We start from the raw sequence: 10,949 nt of genomic DNA, 5'->3' as shown, positions 1-10,949 counted from the left end.
CAAGGACTTTTCCTCCTATTGATGGTGGACAATGCCATCCTCTGCCACATATGTGGCTGGTGTCATAGGTCCTTCCTTGGGTAGTCATTGGTTTGTAGTTTAGTCCCTGCGAGCTCTAGTGGGGTCCTGATGGTTGATATTGTTGTTCTTCTTATGGGGCTGCAAATCCCTTCAGCTCCTTCAGTCCTTCTCTAACTCTTCCACTGGTAAAATAAAATACATCATATTTTGTGTTACAGGTTCTGATGTCCATTTAGTCTCGATATGATGCCTTCAGTGGAGGGTAGACTATGCACCAGGAGTTGTACCTTAAAAGGAAACAAGTGGAATTCCTGGTGGAATTTTGTTTTACCTGATTCTTTGCAAGTTTAAGTGTACTGTCAACCTCTCTGAGTTCATATGTGCAGCTGCCCTGCTATGTCCAGAAAACACTGCTTCCTTGTAGTCACCCAGCACCGATGACTCTTACTGATTTCCACATCCTCTTCTTCAATGACCTCTGAGCCTAGGGAGGAGGTTGTGGGATACAGATGTCCCAAGAGGAGCTGAGTCAGCTACAGTCTCTTCTTCCCTGAAGCATAAGAGTTCTGTTCTCTGATAATCTTCATGTGCAGCAACTAGGGAAAGGATGGAATTATATTTCAATTTTTTAAATGAGGGAGGATGCAGGAAAGTGTCCTAAGTTGTTTGAGTGACTTGAACTTAACATTCTTATTTTGTAATTTTATGTCTACATTATAGCTGGCACTTGATTATTAGCAACTGACAAATGCTAAACTGGAAAGTGATACAGGATGCAGACGGTGCTCCAATCGCCAGGGCAGATTTGAGGACAGGCTACACGCCCCTGTGGAGCAGGGTGCACTTGATACCCAGAAGTACATGGCTTAGTCAACAGGCTGACTGTCTGTGATGAACATGGAGAAGTGTTTGGCTTTCATTTCCAGTGTTTGGGTCTATTTTCTTTCCATATTTTCATATTTTAATGAATGCCAATGATGAGCATAGAATGCTTTCCAGGTTCTTTCTTATACCAAGGGAAGTAGAGAGAGGCACTGTCTACATAAGTGCAGTTGATGATGGCACTGGATTCCTCCTGGACTCTGAGAATGGAAGGAAGCTTCTCCACCTGCTCAACTTGGCTCGTCCCTATGTAGAGATGGACAGAGAGGAGGAAGATGTGAGGTCATCCTTTTCCAGGATTCTCTTTGTTTACAGTAGCTAAGGAAAACCTGAGTAAAATTGTGGTCCCACAGATGTCTTAGAAATGCCCACTAATGATTCTCTGGCCCTAGAATATTAACTCAATAACTAGATACAGCCAGAAGAACATGAATAAACTAAAAACATATGTCTTCTTTGTTCTTCCCAGGTTGTGATGACTGGCAGGTCACCTATAGTTATCATGATGTTCTTTCTCCCTAACAGTTCTAGTGCTGCGGTCATCCACTCAGCCACTGAGAAAAAGGTTTTGCTTCTGCCTCAAGCCTTCACCATCAGCATACACAGAAGTGAGTTCTCTGCATACTCCCCAACAGTTGAGATTTACAACCATCTTTTAGCTGCATTCCTAGCCAGTCAGTACTTAATTTACGTGCTCTCTGGCCTTCTGAGGGATTCAGACACATTCAACAGCAATATGTCATATCAAGTAGGTTTTAATATTGAAAGATCAATAATGATACTTGTGTGCAGTAGTGAGGTTGTTTCTTATTTTTAAATCTAATGCATCCTATACAATATATTTCATATGCAAGGGTATATATGTGATGTTTTCATATATAAATATGTAGATGTGATATATTCCTAAATAAGGTGTGTGTGTGTGTGTAATATTATTTCTATCTAGTACTGTTTTACTAATCCACTCCCACATCACAGAATGCTTTGATCGTTTATCAAGCAACTCTCCCTTTTCTTAGAGAAAGATACTTAGGTGTATGTTAGTTTGTGGGAGTTACAGAATCCAAGAAATTTCTTTCACAGGTCTCTTATGAGCTTTCTGTAGCAAGGGGACAATGTTTCTCCTATTTCAGTGAATTCTTGCTGACATTAGAGATAGGTTTTTATACTTTCATCTCACTTACAGAGAAGTAATCGTGGAATCAAATATGGATAACTACTCAGGAAAGTTCTGAGAAGTCATTTGACCTTGAGGATGGCACTGTCCATTTCACTCACACCCACAGCATCCAGTGTTGGGAGGCTGAATTACTGATAGAATAGCAGCGTGGATTCCACAGAGAATGTGCAAAATCTTACAACAAACCCAGGTTTCCTCCTTCCTCTGGACCTTCCCAACATACTTCCAGTCCTTTCTAGCAGATTTCCTTCTCTTTGTGTCAACTCTGAATATCTGTAAACACTGAGAACCCAGGTTCCATATAGGCTTAAACAGCAGACAGGACATCTTCACTGACCGTCCTGTCTTCCATTTCTATTTCCCTAGTAGCATCCCCATTCCTATAACAGAGCGTTTACCAAGCCTGTCCTCTCACTTCTTCTCAATTTTCTAGGGACTTGGCCAAACTTGCTACATTTCTTTCCTCTCTCACCTCCACTCCTTTGTGTGAAAGGCCAAGAGAGATACTCCACCTGGGAACCTGGTAGTTAGACTCACCTGGAAAGAAAGTAGCCCATCTTCCCTTGCCTTCAGGTTGTACGATGCTATTTCCCAGTTTCCTCACAGCCCTAGAGCAGATCATTTGTAGGAACCTGTCCTTACTTTCTACTTCCATTACCCAGGGACCCCACCAAATCTGCAGAGGAGCCAGCTTCCCTCATTGCTGTGTATCCTCACTGCAATGATTCTAGTCCATTCCCTTTCCATCCCGTCACCCTCTAATGCACACAAACACTTTCTTATCCCAGTGACCACACTGGCAGGAACTCACATAAGTTATTCACATTAACCTTTCTATTCTCCATTACAACCTCTACATTCCTATTCTCAGCTTGGTAACAACCAGCTTACAGGTCTCCATCTTGACATTCAGTCACTGGACCCTATGACTCTTGTTTTGGATGCAGGGGCCCAAGCCCTTTCATCCCATTCTCCTCACATATTTTTGTCTTAATGCAATCTACTTGTAGAACCCTCTGCTCACAGCATACCCCCTACTCTTTTTAGTTCTTATTTGTAGGTATGTACAGGATCCCCTCAGCTTGTTAATTAATTCCCTCACAGGCTTTTCTTCTATCCCACATCTGCCACACATTGACCCACAGAAGCACTCCCTATCAGACAGTCAATGACAACCATAATTTACTAAGACCCAAATAGTTCAACAGAAACCAAAAGAAGGAAATATACACTAAACAAAGACAAAACTGTATATCAATGCACTGAACTACAATCATTCTACCGCTCAAAACCTGGACATAAACATAGTGATTAATAGTGAGGACACTGTGTCTTCACCAAAACCCAGTAACCCTACTAAAATAGATCATAAAATGCAATGTAGCTGAGTCACAAGACAAGGAAATCAAATGGACATTATGAATTTTCCCAAGGACCCTAAAGAACATATGAATAAATCCTTTAATGAAGTCTGTGCAAACAGAAACAAGCAGTGGACTGAAAAAAAAACAATTTCAGACGTGCAAGTAGAAATGGACTCACTGAAGAAAATTCAAACTGAGATAAAACTGGAAATTAAAAATGTAGGGAGTCAAACTGAAGCCTCAGGGGCACGCTATACAAAGAAAGCAGAAGACATTAAACAGGAAATCTCAGGCACTGAAGATAAGGTAGAAGAAATGGAGACTGCAGTCAAGGAAAATGTTAAATCTGGAAATAATTATGGAACAAAATATCCAGGAAATCTGGACACAATGAAAAGACTGAACCTACAAATAAAAAGATAAATGAAAAAAGAAGAAACCCAGGTTAAAATCATAGAAAATATTCTCAGCAAAAATATAAAGAAAAATTTCTCTATCCTAAAAGGAGGTATCTATCAAGATACAAGAAGTATACAGAACACCAGAAAGACTGGACTGGAAAAGAAATTCTCTTATGACATTTAATAATACAATCAATGACCTTACAGAACAAAGAAAGAATATTAAAAGTTGCAAGGAAAAAGGAGTAATTAATGCATGGATGGTTCAATACAAATGTAAATCAATAATGTAACCCAACACATAAACAAACTAAAAGGTAAAAACTACATAACCCCATTAGATGCAGAAGAGACCTTTGACAAAATCAAATATGTGTTGCAGGGTATTTGATCACACTGTGACCCTCACGATAGTCTGAATCTAATAGAGAAGTGTGGAAAAGTCTTGAACTCATTGGTATAGAAAAACACTTTCTGGTCAGGACATCAATAGCACAGTTGCTAAAAACAATAATTGATAAGTAGAACTTCATGAAACTGAAAAGCATGTGTACAGGCCACAGGCACCATGATTATGATTTGAACAATATGGGACTTTATGGAAGGAGAAAGGATCACTACCAATTATACACATGATATAGTACTGTCTTAGTCAGCGTTTCTATTCCTGCACAAACATCATGATCAAGAAGCAAATTGGAGGAAAGGATTTATTTAGCTTACACTTCCACATTGCTGTTCATCATCGAAGGAAGTCAGGACAGAACTCAAGCGGGTCAGGAAGCAGGAGCTGATGCAGAGGACGTGGATGAATGCTGCTTACTGGATTGTTCCCCTGGCTTGTTCAGCTTCTTATACAACTCAGGACTACCAGCCCAGGGATGACATCACATAGAATGGGCCCTCACACCCTTGATCACTAGTTGAGAAAATGCTTTACAGTTGTATCTCATAGAGGCATTTCCTCATTTCCTTGAGAGGCTCCTTTCTCTGTGATAACTCCAGCTTGTGTCAAGTTGACACGCAAAAGCAGCTAGTACAAGAACTTATATCTACAGAATATAAACAACTAAAAAGACTGCTCATCAGGAAAAGAAACAACCTAAGTAAAACTGGGTATGATCTAAACAGAATGTTCTCAAAATATAAAACACAAATGGCTGAAAAATATTTAAAGAAAATTTCAACATATTTAGACATCAGGAAAATGCTAATTAAAACCTCTATGAGATTTCACCTTACATCAGTAAGAATAACCAAAATCAATAAAATAAATACCTTATGTGAGCGGAAATGTAGTGTAAAGGGAACACTTATCCACTGCAGGAGAGAGTGCTAACTTTGACAGCCACTATGGAACCAAGTGTGACAATTCTTCAGGAAGAGGGAAGTAGACACACTTCAATACTCAACTACCCCACTTTGGGCACTTGAAGGACTCTGTCCTACTACAGAAAATCTTGCTCAGCCATGTTGACTAGTCATAATAACTAGAAATTGGGAGCAGCCTAGATCCCAGGATACGTAATGAAGATGTGGTACATTTACACAATGAAATATCACTCAATATTAAGATATGAACTTTACAAGTAAATGGTTGAAACTAGAAAAAAATCATCCTGAGTAAGGTTACACAGACCCCCAAAACAAATATAGTGTGTATTCGCTTAAACGTGGATATTAGCTTTTAAGTCTTCAACAGGCTTCCTACAATCTTTACACCTACAGAAGTTCAGAATAAGATAGTGATTAGGGTAGAGGGATTATTTTTCCTGAGTAGAGGAAAAATAGAATAGATAGTAAAAGAGACAGAGTGAGGATGTAACAGGAGGATTAAACAGGAAGTAGGAGGGGTGAGAGGATAAGGGAGGGGACAGAGGATGAGAAACTAAGCTCCAACTGAGACATCATATGGAACCTACTACAGAGGAGGCTTCTTAATAAATACATTCATCTGCGTGTGCGTGTGCGTGTGTAAATGGAATCTAAATGAAATTATCAAATAACAGGGAGACAAAGAACCAACTAGATACCACTTACCAACAAGTGAAACCACTACTTCCAAGAATGGGTATCATCTGAGTTGTTAGCCAAAGGTGCCCCATGGAAATATTTAAACAACTCAAGTAATTTCCTACTTTTCAAGATGATTGATTTCTCTCTAGCAACTGATGGTAACACACTGTTGTTGAAGAAAATACTTACACATCCCATTAAAAATGGAAATGTCAGGCTGTTGCCTAACTAGAGTTTTTGCCCCTGTGGACTAATAACGTTCATGGAATAGAGAAGTACTCTGAACACTGCCAGAGGAGAGAGATAAACACAAACACAGCTCTAAACACTTTGACCTACAATGGTGACCTGCCTAAGTGATACACTAGTGCAATAATGGCACAAATGATACTGGACTACCTCTGGATGGAACTAAGGCCCACTCCATGAAAAGGAACCTATGCCTCACTGTTCTCTGGTGGCCAAAACTTGAGACTAGATAGGGCATAGACCTTGGAAAAAACAAATATTGTTCTCCTAAAGATAAGTATCAATATAATGACTTCTGCTCTAGCCATAGATCATTGTCTAGTTTGGACATAATTAGGGAAGCATCCCCCGTAGTAGATGGAAACAGAGAGAACTACAACTCCACCACTGGAAAATGCACAGGAAATGAGAGACTTTGGTACTCCCAGCGCTAAATTGAATGTTTCCATTGAACTTCTTCCCTCAAGTAATTTTACAGAAGAGAAAGCAGAAAGACTGTAAGAGCCAGTGGACATGGAAGGCCTTTTAGAACCAATAAGAGTGATTTACCTGTGAGCTCAGTAATAAGGGCAACCTACACAAGGCCTGCACAGATCAAATACAGATAGAGTTTCACTAATGACAGGAGGAAATGGGCATGATGCTCAGGCCTAAACAAGAAGTCTCCAGTTGACAATGTCACAAAGAAGAACTTAGTTTTCTCCAACAGAGTTCGACTGTGTATACAAACCACACTTGAAGGCGACCTCATGTCCAGAAGTAGATGGCAAACTCAAATAAATTCCAAAGTATTTTCAGAAATATTTTTATCCTCTCAGGATGTTCTGTCTTGGCATTGTTTACCATATTTGTCACTTCCTTGTACATGATGGTTTTGAATTTTGTGTTTTTATGGATTTTTGTATGTGCACATGTCTCTGCGTGTAGGTGCTTCTTATGTGTTTCTTTGGTTGTGTTTTTTTTCTGATTGTTTCTTTTGTTCCATTCTGATGTGTTTATTTGCTTGCTTGTTTTCTAAAAATAGAGGGAGGGTGTAGAGTTCTATGTGGGGAGGTGAGGAGGTACTGGTAGGAGATGACGGAAGCAAAACTCTGGTCAGGATTTATTACATGAAAACCACATATCTTCAATTAAAAACAGAATAACAGTTGTTCAGTCTGTGACTTGCTTGCTCCAAGTGCCCATGTTACACAGATTGGAGCTCTTGTTTCTAGTTAATAGACAGATTGGACCATGTCCTTTCCAGACCCAACATACATAGCTGAAAATGGTGGATTTAATAAAAGTTGGTGGTTCCTGCAGGAGTGAGGTGGAGACAGAAGCCTAATCCCTGGCTGGAGGATACCTCCTGGTTCTAGGCAATGACAGAGGCCCAAGGTGAGGAAAGATTCACTTTTTGAATTGAGCCTCCTTGAAGAACCACTGTGGTCTGTGATTCCACAGGACTCCATGCTGCTGTTGGAGGTTCATGCTGCTGTCCGAGGCTGCAAAAAAGCCTGAGAAACATGAGGATTTACACAGTCTGTACTACTGCTTGATGCCTTGGTGAAGTCCTCCGGCTTTGCTCCCTCGTGGAGCCATGTTGAGGTGAGCAGTATGTGTAAACCACCGGAGACCAGGTTGAGGTTCCTCGACTATGCAGTCACTGAGGGCCATGAGTTGGTCACTGGTCCTGATATACCCAAGGTCAGTGTTATGTCTTCACCTATGTTACCACCTAAGCCAGTGCTGCCTGAAGTCATGTTAATGTCTAAGGCTATGGGAGGTGTTGGCCCTGTTCCTTAGTGGCAGTCGCACAGAGGCACTAGCTATGGATGATGGAGAGCTGACACCACCCCTCCCGGGCCCACAGCACTGCAGTATGGGAGGGTAAGGAATGGGAAAACTAACTCCAGACACCTCATAGCTCTCTTCAGATGATGGCTTTTGGCATGGATGCAGGAGGAGGAAGACTCTTTCTCCTTTTGGGGTATTGCCACTAGGAATTTGTCGATGCTTTGGTGATGATATGGACCATACAAAAGGGACATTTCCCCCCTTTTATGTGGGAGGAGGTCAAGAGGAGAAGGCATGGCTATGAGACAATTGAGAGGTGAGCATAGTCAGGGCATATGCTGTGAGATTCCAAAATAATAAACTAAAATTAATAATAATAATAAAAGTTCATTTTATATCTTGTCTAGAAAACATCTAAAATGGCTATCTGTAGTCCTCTAGCTCATTTGTTTATGAGACAAACTCTTTCAAGTCAAGGCTAATCAGGAATGGAACTAGGACAAAGCTCTATTGGATCAGTTAGGAAGCCTGTTCTGGGTACCACATTTCTGGACCATGATTCCATGTTTAGATCTAACCTAATTCAATAGCCATATCCTACCAAGAATCTATGGTTACAGTGGTTGCTATTTGTGAACTCTCTGAGATGACTGAATCAATAATTCTTACTGTAAAGGCTATTACTCTAGTAACACCACTTCTAGCTATGCTCACAGAAATCTTACTGGCAATTAGGAATTGTTTATTGTCTGAGAAGCTCAGAAAAGTCTATATTTTAAAGGCATGTAGTTGCAATAGGGATGGAAGCTGTCTGAATCACAATGGGGTCAGTCAATCTGTGAAGCTCCAGAAAGAAAAGGTTTCAGCCAATCCATCACCATTGTAGCCACTCAGCTGCAGTTGTAAAGGGAAAACAGCAATAGACAGACAATACCTGAATGTATAAGGCTGGATGGTTTCCAGTTCCTCACAGAAAGTGGCAAGGCAGGTGTTTTCAACTGTGCAATATAATCTGCCAACACTTGGGGAAAATCAGTTGTTAAGATTACATTTAATTATTTAATTAAATAATTTGTCCAATATTGTATGTTATTGGGGAGGTTTTTCACTTTTTATTTTGAAAGCACTGTTTTAATGAGGTTTTGCATGTGTATACTTATATATATAGATATATAGATATACTACTTATAGATATATAACATGTTATATGAAAATATATTATTTTATGACATATAAACATTTTGGTAGATCCATTGCTAAAAGCAGGACTGTGATAAAAGTTGCAAATAAGGTCTCTGTAATTTACAATTTAACTTTTGGCTTTGATTCTTTCTAAAGCAAAATATTTTTTATAATACATAATTAAATGTATTATATTTTTAAAATGTAAAAACAATAGAAATGATGTCTTGATTTAATAATAAGATTTGTTTGTCTTGCCTCTTGATGACTTAATTTATTATATCTTCAGGAATTAGTACTCTTATTAGCTTCATGTTGAGCAGATTAGTTGGAAGAGTTGTTGGTGCTCTCGAAACAGAGGATGGAAACAGTTGCTCTCAGTTCTCATTTTGGGAAATGACCCAAATGACTCAGCACTATTTAAGAGGGGGTTATATTTTATGACAATAGCATAAGAATTTGATGAAATGCGGTGTATATTTTAATCACTGATGTTTCTGAGCTTTTAACATTCTACAAATCAACATTATTCAGTATGAAATTAACTGTGCGCTTCTGCAGTGAGATTTTTATTTTTCCTAATGCATTCTCTATAATTGGTGGGGATCTGATGAAGCCACAGCTGTGCAAAGCCTCCTGCAGAGTCTTCCTGTGGCAGGGGTTGCAGTCTCACACACAGCTGCAGTTTGTGGCAAGGCTGCAGGCTCACTGGGAGCACTGTGCCTGCCCTGCACAGAGGTAGGTGCCTGAGTCCTCCAGCTGGGCATTGCTGATGTGCAGGGTGCTATAGCGCTCCTTAGAACTGAATGTTGAGTTTAACCTCCCATTCTCCTTTGTTCCTGGAACCAGGTAAAACAGATTGATGAGGCTGCCCCTAGGATTCTGTCGGAACCACTGCACAGTTGTAGTGGTGATAGAAAAATTGCATCTCAGAACAGAACTGGTTCCCTCATGAAGACTCAAGGCTGAAGGACTCTGCTCAACCCCATCTCCTCTCACCCCTGTTGGAAACAGAAAAAGAAATCAGAATTAAAGAGAGGTATCCACCCATATCAATCAAATACCCCATGAAACACCCACGAGGAAGAATGCACAGGAGATTTTCATCTACTTTCTCCCCTTCCACCACCGACATCTCTGGAGAATCCCTAATAGGGGCTTAGCACAACTCACAGCAAATCTGCACCCACAGAATCCCCAGCACAGCTCCCAGGTTCCTCTCCATGGCCCTGTCCACTTGCTGGGATGTCTTCTCTCCAGCTCTGAAGGGGGTCAGTCTTGTACCCAGACAACTTGTGCTCACAGACTACAGGTTCTCTCTGAGTCACTGAGCTCCCTCATTCATCTGAATAAGGAACTCCACCCACCTCCACCTCCTGACTCTGCACTGTAATTGCTTCAGGACTGTGGAGGACATTGATGTAGAGCCCAGGACACTGTGTTTCGAATGTAATATGTAATATAAGGAGTTTGGGGAAAATGCATGAAGAAGGGGAATGCATTAATGAAGAATGCCAGTGGGGAACCTAATGGCTCAGTGTGTAAAGCAGAGCCTTGCAGAACCCTAGCAAGACTGTTTGACCTTTTGTTGTTCTGAATTTGTTCCAGACAATATGATCTGGTCATTGTCTCCACTCTTCCATCACGTCCAAGATCTTTCCCACCTCCTCACCTACCTAACTCTATGGTCTTCCTTTTTTCTCTCTTTAGAAAGCAAACAAACAGGGGAACAAGTAAAAACCACTTAAAACAGAATTAAAATAAAAATAACAAGAAAGACAAACACACACACACACACACACACACACAAACACACACAAACACAAACATAAAAACACAAGGCATGTAACCCTAAAATAGAGATGAAAGACCAGCATA

At 40.3% G+C, this 10,949-nt stretch overlaps 1 gene segment (V, D, J or C); it reads right to left on the bottom strand.

Moving 5' to 3' along the window:
- Positions 1 to 9,666: 9,666 nt before the first annotated feature.
- On the bottom strand, positions 9,667 to 10,296 carry LOC134482112 (T cell receptor alpha variable 22-like). The segment is given in 2 exon segments: positions 9,667 to 10,072; positions 10,245 to 10,296. Coding segments are annotated over 2 exon segments (348 nt in total).
- Between the last annotated feature and the right edge of the window lie 653 nt (positions 10,297 to 10,949).

The sequence above is a fragment of the Rattus norvegicus genome, chromosome 15 (assembly GCF_036323735.1).
Source record: "Rattus norvegicus strain BN/NHsdMcwi chromosome 15, GRCr8, whole genome shotgun sequence".
NCBI classification, from domain to species: domain Eukaryota; kingdom Metazoa; phylum Chordata; class Mammalia; order Rodentia; family Muridae; genus Rattus; species Rattus norvegicus.
The sequence above is the reverse complement of the archived record's forward strand: the minus strand, read 5'-3'. Positions and strand labels throughout refer to the sequence as shown.